This window comes from Hypanus sabinus, chromosome 30, assembly GCF_030144855.1.
Source record: "Hypanus sabinus isolate sHypSab1 chromosome 30, sHypSab1.hap1, whole genome shotgun sequence".
Taxonomy (NCBI): domain Eukaryota; kingdom Metazoa; phylum Chordata; class Chondrichthyes; order Myliobatiformes; family Dasyatidae; genus Hypanus; species Hypanus sabinus.
Genome location: NC_082735.1, coordinates 33,842,882 through 33,857,928, shown reverse-complemented (window position 1 = coordinate 33,857,928; position 15,047 = coordinate 33,842,882). Strand labels below are relative to the sequence as shown.

At 39.9% G+C, this 15,047-nt stretch overlaps 1 protein-coding gene across 3 annotated transcripts in view; it reads left to right on the top strand.

Moving 5' to 3' along the window:
- Positions 1-15,047, top strand: part of LOC132383536 (mannosyl-oligosaccharide 1,2-alpha-mannosidase IA-like) — a 122,052-nt gene that overhangs the window by 43,729 nt on the left and 63,276 nt on the right. For 2 of the 3 annotated variants that reach the window (XM_059954647.1, XM_059954649.1), the window contains 3 exons: positions 6,043-6,123; positions 10,954-11,048; positions 12,767-12,890. In XM_059954647.1, the coding sequence (XP_059810630.1) occupies positions 6,043-6,123; positions 10,954-11,048; positions 12,767-12,890 (300 nt within the window). Of the gene's footprint in view, positions 1-2,854; positions 2,891-6,042; positions 6,124-10,953; positions 11,049-12,766; positions 12,891-15,047 lie in introns of those variants that run through there. The other variant, XM_059954650.1, reaches the window with a different exon arrangement.

The window sequence follows — 15,047 nt, the reverse complement described above, 5'->3', positions numbered from 1 at the left end:
AGAAAGAAGACAGTTAAGAACAATGTTGGGCCCTTGAAGAATGAATTGGGTGAAATTGGGTGAAACAGAGAAATGGCAGAAGAATTTAGTAAGTACTTTAGATCTGTCTTCACTAGGGGAGACACAGGCAATCTCCCAGATGTATGGATGGGCCAAGGACATAGGGTAACAGAGGAAATGAAACTGATTGACATTAGGAAGGAAACGGTGATGAGTAGACTGATGGGACTGAAGGCTGACAAATCCCCAGGTCCAGATGGTCTGTATCCTAGGGTAATAAAGGAGGTGGCCCTGGAAATTGCAGGTGCATTGGTAATCATTTTCCAATGTTCCTTAAATTCAGGTTCAGTTCCTGAGGATTGGAGAATGGCTAATGTTATCCCACTTTTGAAGAACGGAGGGAGGGAGAAAACAGAGAACTATCGTCCTGTCAGCCTAACATCAGTAGTGGGGAAGATGCTAGAGTCCATTATTAAAGATGAAATAGTGGCATATCTAGATAGCAGTGATAGGATTGGGCCAAGCCAGCATGGATTTACCAAGGGCAAATCATGCTTGACTAATCATTGGAGTTTTTCAAGGATGTAACCAGGAAGTTAGACAAGGGAGATCCAGTGGATGTAGTGTACCTTGATTTTCAGAAGGCATTTGATAAGGTCCCACATAGGAGATTGGTGGGTAAAATCAGAGCTCATGGCATTGGGGGGGGGAAGATATTGACATGGATAGAAAACTGGTTGGCAGATAGAAAGCAAAGGGTAACGGTGAATTGGTGTTTCTCAGAATGGCAGGTGGTGACTAGTGGGGTGCCACAGGGCTCTGTATTGGGACCACAGCTGTTTACGATTTACATCAACGATTTAGATGACGGCATTGAGAATAACATCAGTAAGTTTGCTGATGATACTAAGCTGGGTGGCAGTGTGACATGTGATGAGGATGTTAGGAGAATTCAGGGTGACTTGGATAGGCTGGGTGAGTGGCAGATACTTGGCAGATGAAGTTTAATATGAATAAGTGTGAGGTTATCCACTTTGGGAGTAAGAACAGGAAAGCAGATTATTATCTGAACGGTGTAGAGTTAGGTAAGGGAGAAATACAAAGGGATCTAGGAGTCCTTGTTCATTAGTCACCGAAGGTGAATGAGCAAGTGCAGCAGGCAGTGAAGAAGGCTAATGGAATGTTGACCTTTATTACAAAGGGAATTGAGTACAAAAGCAGGGAAATCTTTTTGCATTTGTACAGAGCCCAGGTGAGACCACACCTGGAGTATTGTGTACAGTTTTGGTCTCCAGGGTTAAGGAAGGACATCCTGGCTATAGAGGAAGTGCAGTGTAGATTCACCAGGTTAATCCCTGTGATGTCCGGACTGTCTTACGCAGAGAGGTTAGAGAGACTGGGCTTGTACACGCAGGAATTAAGGAGATTGAGAGGGGATCTGATTGAAACATATGAGATTATTAAGGGATTGGACAAGATAGAGGCAGGAAATATGTTCCAGATGCTGGGAGAGTCCAGTACCAGAGGGCATAGTTTGAGAATAAGGGGTAGGTCATTTAGGACAGAGTTAAGGAAAAACATTCTCCCAGAGAGTTGTGGGGGTCTGGAATGCACTGCCTCGGAAGGCAGTGGTGGCCAATTCCTTGGATGCTTTCAAGAAGGAGCTAGATAGGTATCTTATGGATAGGGGAATCAAGGGATATGGGGACAAGGCAGGAACCGGGTATTGATAGTAGATGATCAGCCATGATCTCAAAATGTAGGTGCAGGCTCGAAGGGCAGAATGGTCTACTTCTGCACCTATTGTCTATTGTCTTTAACATTTTAGTTTAAAGACTCTTAATCAGTAGTGGAAAAATAAGTTGGTTATAAGATGCAGAGATGGTGGGGAGAGAATAGGTAGGACAATGGGAGCTATTGTGATAGTGTGCCAAGATTGCCCATAGATTCCAGTGTTCACAAAGCTGTTTGGTTGATAGATTAAAAGCAGTTAGAGAATAAGCAAATAAAGGAACATTTAAATGTTGTGAAATACAGGTCAGAGCTGTGCTGTATCTGAAACCGAAAGAAGAATTCTGGAAATATCCACTACATCAGGCAGCCTCTGAAGGCAAAGAGTAAGTTAATATTAGAGGTGTATTACCTTATTGAGGAACTGACAAGGTCTAATACTGAGAGCAGAGAGCTGATGTTGTTGAATTCAATATTGGATCCTGAAGGCTGTAACATGCCCAGCTATATAATACAAATACCATCACCTCCAAGTTCTCCTCAATTTATAGCATGTTGTTCCTCCACTGTCACAATAAGCGTATTGACATTATGGTCTGCAGTGTCAATTTAGCATCACTTTCCAAGTTGATCAGTAAATGCACTTTTGCTTGTGTCAGTTAGTTTCTGAATGAGAAACTATAGTGAACCAAGATTGATAACTGTATTGGTGTTACTTCCTGTTCCCATATAAACTTTTAAAGTTTCATAGTCTTTGCTGCTAAATTCTGTCCTGTTCTCATTCCTCATTCCTTCTCTTTCCCGACATTTATATCTCCATTTCAGGGCAGGTTAGTGAGCAATGTCTATTATAAGTCTGTGGACTTCCACAGATATCTTTACTACATCTCCAACTCTCCTTTCTGTAAGGTTTCCATTCCACCCCCTAGCTTATCTTGGTTCCATTGCAGCTGTTGTGATGACAACATGTTCCACACCAGTGATTCTGAGGTGTCCTTTTCCTCTTCCATTATTGTTTCCTTTTTCCTCACCTATCCCTCTACCCCCACCCATTTCCACATTCAACAGATCATTCTCTGTGATTTCTGCCACCTTCAATGAGAACCTCCGCCAGGCATATTGGGACTGAATGAGTCGTATGGAGAACAGAACAATAGATGTAAGTATAACTGGTCTTAATTTAGCATAGGCAGGCATACATTGGAAGCCTAAAATATAGCAGACTATTACACACCTTAAGGAAAAAAATAGCTGCTGATGACTAAATATAATTTTAGTAAACTGCAATTGCATAATAATATAGACAAAATGTTGGAGGAACTCAGCAGGCAACATCTGTGGAAAAGAGTAGACAGTCGAAGTTTCAGGCCAAGATCCTTCATTGAGACTGGAAAAAAGAGATTAGAATTCAAAGTAAGAAGGTGGAGGGGGGAGATAGATAAGTACAAGGTGATGGGTGAAACCGGAAGAGAGGGAGGGGTGGTGAAGAGCTGGGAAGTTGACTGGTGAAAGAGATACAGGGCTGGAGAAGGGGAAATCCGATAGGAGAGGGCAGAAGGCCGTGGAAAAAAGGGAAGGTTGAAGGAGCACTAGAGGGAGGTGATGGGCAGGTAATGGGGAGAAGGTGAGAGATGGGAATGGTGAAGGAGAAGGGGGGAGGCAGTTACTGGAAGTTCAGAAATTGATGTTCATGCTATCAGGTTGGAGGCTACCCAGATGGAATATAAGGTGTTGCTTCTCCAACCTGACTGTGGCCTCATTGTGGCAGTAGAGGACATGTTAGTCCATGGTCTCCCCTGCTTTTCCATAGATGCTGCCAGGCCTGCTGAGTTCCTCCAGCATTTTGTGTGTATTACTTTGATTTCCAGCATTTGCAGATTTTCTCTTGTATGCAATTGTAGAGATTAGTTGAGCGATTTGAATGTAGACGAATGATTCCTTACAATTATACCTTTAGAATAAGACCATCTCTAAGTATTCAAGTACTTTGGTTAGGTCAAGTAGTTCAGATTGATGGTCTTAAAGACCCATAGATCCAAAGCATTCTTTCAACCACAATGCTATGAGGAATGGCTCTTGGAATTCACAAATATCCTGACAATCGATTGACAGAGCAATATGACTATGACCATGTGTCATGTGGCCAAATACCCAGTGTGGAATATTCTTTTTTTAGAGTTGTGTTCTATTTATCTGTTGTGTCCCACTACCTCTTCCCTTCCCACAACCAGAGCACCAAGCACTCCTTTAGAACAGATGAGAAGGAATTTCTTTAACCAGAGGGCAGTGAATGTTTGAAATTTATTGCCATAGATGGCTGTGGAGGCCAAGTCATTGGGTATACTTAAAGCAGAGGTTGATAGGTTTTTGATTAGTAAGGGCCTCAAAGATTATGGGAGGAGACAGGAGAATGGGGTTGAGAGAGAAAATAAATCAGCTATGATCAAATGGTAGAGCAGATTTGGTGGGCTGATTGGTGTAGTTCTGATCCTATGTCTTAATGGCCTTTCCAGGTATATAACTCTAATTCACTTGCATTTTAGTCAACTGAATTTGGTGCTGATCATGTGGAAAAACTAAACTCTGAATGGGTAACCACTTTTAAATTGCGCAAGGATAAAACTGACCTAGTTACTTATAACTTTAATTTCTCATCATACTCTAACTCTGACTCAGCTGGATTTGATCTCTTGCACTGTTCAGACAAAGCCCAACAGTGCTGCAGAAGCAACATCTGATTGTCTAGGCAAGGGTTTCCCAACTTTTTATACCAGTGAGCCTTCCCATTAACTGAGGGATCTGTTGATCCTCGGTTGGGAGCCCCTGGTCTAGACACTCCTCAGTGCTAGCAACTCAGTGTTGAATTGATCAATATTTGATGACCATGTCTGGATTGGCTAGTTTTGGTGTGAGGGCTCAGTGAACAGAGTGGAGTCTGTTGGAGGTTCAGGGTTCTGTTGTTATACTGGGGCATTAACAATGTTTATTTTTCCACAGATGTTCCTGGCCTGTTTTTCCTAGCATTTTCTGTTTTGATTTCAAAATTTTTAAGCTCTAGCTATTTCTGATGCTCTTTAGTTTTTCCTCTTTTTACTGACTTGCTGGGCTTTCCCAGCATTTTTCTTTACTTTAGATTTCCAGCAACTGTGATGTTCCATATCTCCAGAGATTCCAACAGTTTATTTCTTATCTATATGTCCTTTTTTCATCTCATTTGGGTAGATTAGTTGTAATTAACAAGCTTTCCACACTCTCATGCAGTTTAACACTAACTTTTGACATCTTTCTTTTTTTGATATTTACCAAATTACAGATGTTTTCGTCTTTCATCCTACTTTTTAAAATTTTTCCTAATTTGGTCATCAATGAGAAATGCAATTCTTTCTCTCCATAGTTGCTGCCTGACCGGCTGCATAGATCTTCTTTTCCATTTTTAGTTAAGATTTGCAGCATTGGGAGGGAGCATTGTACTTTTCAGTACCAAGAAAGCCTTTAAGGAAGCAAAATACATCACACTAAATGCAGTTGGGTTGTCATGAGTTCTAACAGCCCTTCTCAAAAGGACAAGGGCACCAGGCACACAAAAACAGTACCATGTCTAGATTCCTTCCTATCTATACTTGGAAAAATATAGTGCCATGTCATTTGGTCAAAATGTTGGAATTGCCAATTGGGAAACACTGCAGGAATACAATTACCAGAAATTCTGCTTCTGTTCAAGAAATGTTAGGTACAATGAGATCTAATCTTGGGAGTTGAGAGCCATCATCTGAGAATGTGTGAGAAAGTATTATTTGCTTAAGTATTAAAATAATAAGCATAATGCCTGTTTAGATCCTCAAATAAGTTTGACATGCAGAATAAATTGGAAGCTGTCTTTCATAGTTTTGTAATGTATCCAAAGAAACCCTGTCCACTCATTGACCTAGCTTTATAACTTCTACCTGGAGCTTAATTATAGTCCATTCCTAACAGGTAAGGTGCCCTGTATTATTCTTATGCTACTGCTCGACCTGCATCTGAATACAAGACAAGCAGAGGCAGCTCATGGAAAAAAAAATCGATAAACTGAATTTGGAATGTGCCACCTGCAATTTCCTGTCCCATTCCATATACTGTTGCAAAGAGCTGTTAGATGTTAGATTTCTGCCTTGCTATTCAGTATAAAAATATTAATCTTCTATGACTTGATTGTTTTCACCATAGGGTCAATTGCACTTGATGATTTTACAGAAATGTAGAATCTAGATTGTAAATTTACCTTGCTATTGAGTATTACACTAAACTTTTGTCTGCTTTTTGATCTTTTAGAATGGAGAAGTGTCTCTTTTTGAAGTCACCATCCGCTTTGTTGGTGGATTGCTATCGGCATACTATTTGACAGGTGATGAGGTGAGACATTTCTATGGCACATTTCTGTAACTCTAACTCTGCACGAACTTTTGAGATGATTTTCAATTATTAAAATATTAAACAATTAAATTATTTAAAATATAATTTTCTAATTATTCCATTAGAGTGTAGTATAATGTAAGTTTTACAGTAAAAGAATAGGTACTTGAAGAAATTAAATGCTGCTCTTTATATCTTCACCTCCATTCAGTGCCCCAAACAGACCTTTGAGGTGAAGCAAAGTTTCACCTGTGGTCGCCTATTGTATCCGATGCTTCCAGTGTGGCCCCCAATACGTTGAGGGACTGTTTTGTCGAGCACCTCTGCTCCATCCACCAAAAGTGGAACTTCCCGGTGGCTTGATACTTTAATTCCAGTTCCCATTCCTGTTCGGACATGTTGGTCTGTGGCCTCCTCTTGTGTCATGATGAGGCCAACCTCAGGGTGGAGGAGCAGTACCTCTATATTCTGTCTGGATAGCTTCCAACCTGATGATATGAACATTGATTTCTCCCTCCAGTTTAAAAAAAGAATCCTTCCCATTCCCCTTTTTCTTCTGTTCCCCACTGTGGCCCCCTACCTCTTCTCACCTGCCTATCACTTCGCACTGGATCCGCCCTTCCTTCCCATTCCCCAGAAGTCCTCTCCTCTCCTTTCAGATTCCTTTCTCTCCAGCCTTTTACCCTTCCCACCTACATGGCTTCTAGCTTGCCCTCCTCCTTCCCTCACCTTTTTATTCTGGCAATTTCCCCCTTCATTTGCAGTCCTGATTTCGGCCCTAAATGTTGATTGTTTTGTTCACTTCCGTGTTTTTGCTGCCTGACCTGCTAAGGTTCCTCCAGCATTTTGTGTATGTTACTTATTAAGACTGCCAAGGTACATAGTCCTTTAGAGCTATTAAAACACAAGCTTTGCACCATTTTCAAAGTTTAATCTCCCAGGCAGTTATTCTGATTGACCATTCTAGTTGCCCCCCCCCCCCACCCCACTCACTGTATGTATTACACTGCACTACACTTTAAACCACTTTTTATAATGCTGTTTACAATGTAATCTTAAGAATCTTACAATCTTGTTTACAATCTTAAAGAGATTAGAAAAGCTAAAAGAAGATACGAGGTTGGTTTGGCAAATAAGGTGAAAGTAAATCCAAAGGGTTTCTACAGTTATATTAAAAGCAAGAGGATAGTGAGGGTTAAAATTGGCCCCTTAGAGAATCAGAGTGGTCAGCTATGTGTGGAGCCGAGATGGCCTGTTTCCGTGCTGTGATTGTTATATGGTTATAATCACATGCTGGTGTTTATGCACTCTTTATTCCATATCTGTCCTTCTAACTTTGTTATATAACTTTATTCTGTATAATTGTTGACTATTGTTTGTTATGTAATACCCTGAATTAAGACCAGAGTTTGTTTTATTAATACAGTTGAAGGTTTTATTTTCTGCCGACTTTCTCAAAATGTGATGTGTTCCTTTTAATTACATTATACAATTGGGCATTTCATTTTTTTTTCTTTAAAATAAAAACTCAGTTGATAAGTTGGGCTTGTTCACATTAGCCAATAGGATTTGTCTTGGGAACATTCTAGAGCGTGGGAAAAAAGAATGGGGAGCCATTTCCTACAGGAGAAAGAAGAGGGATGGAGACGGACAACGAACACAGTGGAAGAACATGGTGAAATTCTCACAGAACCAAATTTGGATGGACAGATACAAATGTCAGGAAATCCTCATGCAGACTATGGTTTCACAGAGATTGTGCAAATTACTTTCAGTTAATTAGCTGTCACAAGATATTGGAGAGAGTTCAATACCTTTTTTCTTGGATGTTATGTGGATAATTATTTGTTTTCCTTAGACTGAGTTTTCAGTGCAGAGCTGATTTAGTACCGTGAGTAAATGAAGTGAAGCAAACTGGATTGATTACATGGCCATGAGCTGCCAAGCTTAAGTGCACACTATAGACTAATATATGGTGGGCCATTTTGTTTGTTATAGTTTAAAATATTTTGTTAATAGAATTTTAATCTGATTTTATACTGGTGTGAGCTAAATGATTGCTTCATAGCAAATGGTAAATTTGCATGGGTGTATTGGTATTCATTCAAGTAATAGTCTTAATTTCCCTTAAAGGAACATTAGAACTTCCATGTTTTTATGTTTACCCAGATCGTATCCACCCTAGACCTGCTTATTTATTGGAAATGGCCTTTTCATCATTATTCCCATGCAATGTAGAGTTATGTGGCTGTTAATTTGTATTCACAGCAATAACTAACTCATTATGAGCCTATGATGGGATGTCACAGTTGACCTGTGACAAAGCTATATTGAATGCACGCTAATTTTACCTTGGTTAACCTTTGTTATCTTAATTTATACCGATTTAATGATTTATACTGTTGGCTGGGAGTCTATAGGTTGTCTGTGACTCCGTCTGAGGGGAGTTATAATTATGGGGTCCTTGAGAAATTTGACATTGATCTTTCAGTAGCAGTGTTTCTGTTGAAGTTGATGTTAACCTTTGACTGATAGAACTGTGGTCAGATCAGCAATCACTGTTACCTGTTAGTTCAGTTGTCAATGAAGTCCCTTGTTCAAAGGTTTCAAAGGTACATTTAATGTCAGAGGAATGTAAACACTATACATCCTGAAATTCTTTTTCTTCGCCACCATCAACGAAAGCAGAGGAGTGCCCCAAAAAATGAATGACAGTTAAGTGTTGGAACCCCAAAGCCCCCCTCCCATGCTCCCCCCTCCCACGCATAATCAGCAGCAAAGCAATGACCCCCTCCCCCAGCAGCAGAAAAAAGCATTGGCGCCCTCCACTGAGCACTCAAGCATACAGCAGAGCACCAGTAATGACACAGACTTGCAATACTCTAAAGTCTACTCGTTCAACCAGTAATTCTCCCCCACTCCTCCTGCTCTCCTCCCCCCCCCCCCCCCATTTTTGTAAATGGCTAATCCAAAAATTCAGTCAGTGTTGTGCCATGTGCACTGATGGCTATGAAGTATTAGTTTTGGCGAACTAGTCAGTGCCTAATCAGTTCTATTAGCCAAATGTTAACATCAGCTTCAACAGAATTTATTCTGTGCAGATGATGATTGTCTTACACTTTTCTGTATCAAAGGAAGTTGTAGTCATTATCCTTTCCCTTAAATTGGTCTTTTTTTTTTGCCCATGAAATCTTACTAAGGGCAGTGATATTGATATCAAAGCATTTGAGTTCCTAAATTGATAGAGGCAAATTTCAGGTCTGTCACTGCAGACTAGCACTTCCCAACCTAGGGTCCACGGACCCCTTACTTAAGCATATTGGTCCATGGCATGATGGTTGGGAACCCCTGGCCTAGACAGTCCACAAGGGGATGGACATTCCAGGCCCCAAACTTCCTGTTGTTAAGTGGAAGTTGTATGTGCATATTTTCTTCTATGATATGGACTTGACGGGTCAGAGTATTAATGGGGATTAAAAACAACTAGAGAACAGTTCTTCTGCATGTGTTTTAGTGCTCGCATTTTGGTGGACACTTGCATATGTGCCTCGTGGTAAGCAAACACTACCATTCTTGCACATTTTTTGGTGTGTCCTTGAGATCAAAGGTAACTTGCTTTCAATGAGTTTTGTAAATTGTGAAATGTTTAATAAGGCCAATTTGGGAACTTCATGTCCTTTCACAGATCAGAGTGAAAGTGCCTGATGTGGTATGTAGATGATTGGTTGATGAGATGGGGTACTCTTTCATCACCTACACAGTGCTTATGTGCTCCTGATGCTTGAGATTCTCAGTATTTTTCTTAATATCCCTTCTCCATGTTGTGTCATAGGCTAGGTATTCTCAAGAATCCATGGGGATGTTGCAGTTTTTCCAAGATGCTTTAAGCACATCCTTGAACCTTTTCTCTGTTCATCCGACAGTGTCTTCCTTGACAGAACATGAAATTGAATGTCCACATTGATAGTCCATTGCCAGGAATGTGAATCATGGGGCTTGCTCAATATAGCTGACTGAAGTTGATCTCATGTGCACTTGCAGAAATACAGAAATAAATGGGTCTGGCATCCTTGCTTCTCATGCCCTTCACCCACCCTTTTGTCCATGTTTCCATTTCTGATGGCAGAATTCCGGCTACATATGTGACCCCTGACTCCAGCTGTAACCATATATCTGCCTCGTGTTGTTCCCAATTCTGGCCTTTATCCACATACCTGGCCCACATCTGACTCCAAACGCAAGACGCATGCATAATCCTGGCCTGCAGTTGTGGCCTATCCCTGGCCCTATTTCCTGCATGCCTGCCCACATACTTGTCCTCTGCTCCAGCTGCACATCTTTCCACATTCATGAGGACAGGTGAGACTAAGATCATGATGATAACAGTTGAGAAATATAAGAGAAACTGCTTTCCCTGGTTTCTTAAATGCAATGCCACAAGCACTGAACTAGAAATACTTCCAATTTTATGTGTATGTTACACTTTCTTATCTGGGCATCACAATTTTGTGACAGCATCCAAAGACTCCAAACTCGAATCCTCTTTTGCCCTGGACTAATACCCACTGCATCATTCATTTATTCATAGAATTTCTCTTTGTCTTAAGTTTCCATGGGCTTTGGAAAAAAAACAAGCATATAATTGAAAGTTGTTACAATGAAGAAGGAGCTTATTGTTTATGGGGTAACAGAGTATTCCAATGAGTCAGGAAAGCAGCATTCAAAATAGTATGCCTCAAAAAAATCAAAACATTATTTGTACTTTCTTCAAAATGCTTCATTGTCATTATTTGCATTCTAATTCTATTTATTACATTTGCTCTGTTCCAGTTATTCAAAATAAAAGCAATTGAATTAGGAGAGAGATTACTGCCAGCTTTTAATACTCCTACAGGCATTCCCTGGGCCTTGATAAACCTCCGCAGGTAAGATGTCCTGATTCAAGTTCAATGTGGTCAGGGTGATTAAATGCATTAGAATAAATTGAAATTATGAGAGCCTTCATACATGACAACCCAAGTTCTTCTTCTCTTGAAATAGTAAATCTTCAGAATTATCAGAATAGATGTTTGATTATATTATCTCAATTGCTACTTCACAACCAACAGAAACAAGGGAATTTACATCACATTATTTACATTCACTTTTTAAGGATTCCTTTTAAATCTCTGGATCCCATTACTCATTTTTATTTTATTTAGAAGTAGTGCTTTTGGTACATCCATATAGCTTGACCCATTAAACTTATTTTATCTGAAACTCCATTTTATCTCGTGTCTTCAATCCAATTACTATCAGCACCTACCTGATGCCTTTCAACTTAATTAGTTTAAATTTCTAGCCCCTAAATACTTTTCTTTTAATTGCATTCAATTTCATCGGATAGAAATGTAAGGACTGAGAACAGGAGCATCCCATATGTCCTGTGTTCCCACTTTTATTATAATTTTTTTTCTGTTTATAATAGAATTTCTACATTAATAGAATAAGATCCCTCAATATTTAAAAATCTATTCAGCCTTGAATACAGTCGATAAATGAGCACCTGTCACCCTCTATAGAAGAGAATTCCAAAAATTTATAGCTCTTTGTATAAAGGAATTTTTCCTTGCCCAATTCTAAATGGTTTGCCTATTATCCTATGATTTGTTTTTAGTTCTGAACTCTCCACTAAGAGAATAAATACACACATAGCCACTTTATTAGGTACAGCTGTTTGTTAATGCAAATATCTGATCAGTTAATCATGTAACAACAACACAATGCATAAAAGCATGCAGGTCAATAGCTTCAACTATTGCTCAGACCAAACATCAGAATAGGAAGAAATGTGATCTAAGTGACCTGAAACGATTGTTGATGCCAACAGGATGATTTAAGTATCTCAGAAAAAACTCATCTGTGGGGATTTTCATGCACAATAGTCCCTAGAGTTACAGAGAATGGTGTGTGGGGGTGAGTGTGGAGGAGAGCATCCAGTGAGCAGCAGTTCTGTGGGCAAAAACACCTTGTTAATGAGAGAGGTCAGAGGAGAATGGCCAGACTAGTTCAAGCTGACAGGAAGGTGACAGCAACTCAAATAACTACATATTACAACAGTAGTTTGCAGAAGATAATCTCTGAAAGAACAGTACATAGAACCATGAAGTGGCATCATGGTAAAACTGGAGAGCATGGGAATTATTCCAAGGACTGGAGTCACCTAATGCCAAGAAAGATAAATACGGTTGTTGGAAGTCAATCCCCTGAGGCCTACAACACTGCTACAGGTATTTCTGAAAACACTGTCTTAGACCCAACCCTTCTTTCTGTGACCTGTCATGAGGTTAGAAATTTGCTGATGAATACATAATGTTTAATTCCATCTGAAGTTTTTAGGAAAATGGAACATCTTGTATCTGCAGAAAAACTTGAGCAACATTCTAGCTTGTGATAAGTAGTAATCATTCAGCTGCTAGAGATGAGTGAATTTAGCCAACACCTATTGGCGCTCAATGGCAATACAATCGCCAAGTCTTTCATCAACATCTATAGAGTCTTCATAAACTATATGATTAGATCAGAGGCTGGGTATGTAGGAGTATTTTGTAGCTTGGCCCATAGCTTCTCACTCATTTAAAACTCTTACATTTCTGTTTTACAGTGGAGTTGGTCGGAACTGGGGCTGGGCTTCAGGGGGTAGCAGTATTTTGGCAGAGTTTGGCACCTTGCATCTGGAGTTTGTCCACCTAAGTGAGGTGTCAGGTAATCCAAAGTTTGCTGAAAAGGTAAGTCAGTGACATATTGAGAATTTACACTTATTTCATTCGTAATCAGGCTTGCTCTCCATATCAACTGGCTTGCATGTACTGGCTTGCATGTGACAGCTAGGACACAACATCCATGCTTGACCCTGGTCAGTGGAAGTCCTCAATCGCATTCTCAATCAGGCTTCAGTATTTCAATTTGGATTTCAGTGATCGAAACCGCAGTAACAATTTTCAGTGTAACTTGTATTGAACTGTTCTTTGTATGCTATCAAATAACTTTTATGTCCATCGTGTTAGAAGCCCTGCGTTTTGGGTTGTAAAGAAAGCTTTTGGCACATTGGCCTTTATAAATCAAAGTGTAGAACACAGAAGATGGGATGCTATGTTGAAGTTTTAAAAGGCATTGGTGAGGCCTAATTTGGAGTGTTCTGTGCAGTTTTGGTTGCATATCTACAGGAAAGATGTAGTCAATGTTGACAAAGTTCAGAAAATTTGCAAGGATGTTGCCAGGTCTGGAGGACCTGAGTTAGAAGGAAGGATTGAATAGGTTAGGACTGTATTCTTTAGAAGGTAGAAGGCTGAGAGATTTGATAGAGGTATACAAAAATATGAGGGGTATAGATAGGGTAATTATAAGCAGGCTTTTTCCACTGAGGTTTGGTGGGTCTACAACCAGAGGTCATAGCTTAAGGGTGAAAGGTGCAAAGTTTAAGGGGAACATGAGGGGAAACTTCTTCACTTAGAGAGTCGTGAGTGTGTGGAATGAGCTGCCAGCACATGTGATCCATGTGAGCTCTATTTCAACATTTAAGAGAAGTTTGGATAGGTTCATGGATAGTAGGAATACAGAGGGCTAGGGTCCAGGTGTAGGTCATTGGGAGTAGGCAGTTTAAATAACTTGGGCATGGACTGGATGGGATGAAGGCTCAGTTTCTGTGCTGTACTTCTTTGACTCTCACACCATTGAGATGGATATGCTGATAACATTAAGTGCTTACAAGGGAATTGGTAGGGTCAATTAATAATCCTGCACTGTGGGAATGATAGTAAATTTATTGATCCAGCTATTCTGCTGCCTTACCACAATCTAATGGGCACAACTTTAATTTAAAAAAAAAACAATTTGCAGAAACAGAATGACACACACAAGGTCCTGGAGGAATTTAGCACATCAGGCAGCATCTGTGGAAGGAAATGAACAATCAGTGTTTTGGTCTGAGACCCTTCATCAGGACTGGAAAGGGAGAAATCAGAGTTAGAAGATGGGCAAGGGGAAGGCGTACAGTCTGGTAGGTGATAAGTGAGATCAGGTGAGGTGGGAGGTAGGGGGATTGGGGATGAAGTAAGAAGTTCAGATGTGATAGGTGGAAGAGGTGAAGGGCTGAAGAGGAAATAGTGATATGGAGGTGTATTTAGACAAATCTTTCAGATGAAATAGGACATGCTGTTACAAACATGGTGTCTATACATTTATTGATAATGGCAGAGAAATCAAAAAACAAAGATGCTGTCGTAAAATACAGATGAAGCCCTAGCCAGATAGCAAACAAAAAAAGATAATTTGATTCATAAAGCAGCATTAAACCAACCACAAGACATTCTTAGTCTTTAAGCTGACAGTTGACTCTAGCATTTAGAAATGGACCATAAAATGTTGGTCTTAGTAATGATGTCTACATCTCTTACATGAATAGAACTAACTTTGTGAGTAGCCATGTCCCACAAATAGAAAATGTGATCATGGATTTTTTGATATGATTTTAGTTGGGGAACAATTAAATGTTGACGGGGAACAACTCTCCTCTTTGAAGTATTGTTCCTTGTATTTTATCATGTTTTATGATCAGCAGATATACATTCATTTATCTGTAAGATCACACTTTTGCTGTGTTGCATATCTTTCTGATTCAGGTGTTCAATTCCTCCCTATGAACTACAGTTGACACTATATTTTAGAAATGTTTCCCGTACTAGGGGAGGGAAAAGAGGAATTTACTGTAAGGAAGATCAAATGCAGAAACTATCTTGGTGAAGTTTTTGTGGCAATGGACTAGGCACTTTTGACCTCTTAGGTAATGCAAGAGCTGACTTTTGCCATCTGGGTAAAACTTGCTACTGCAGTTGATGGCTATATATTTGTCAGAGGAAGTAGCAAGTCGGATTTCAATTACGTGT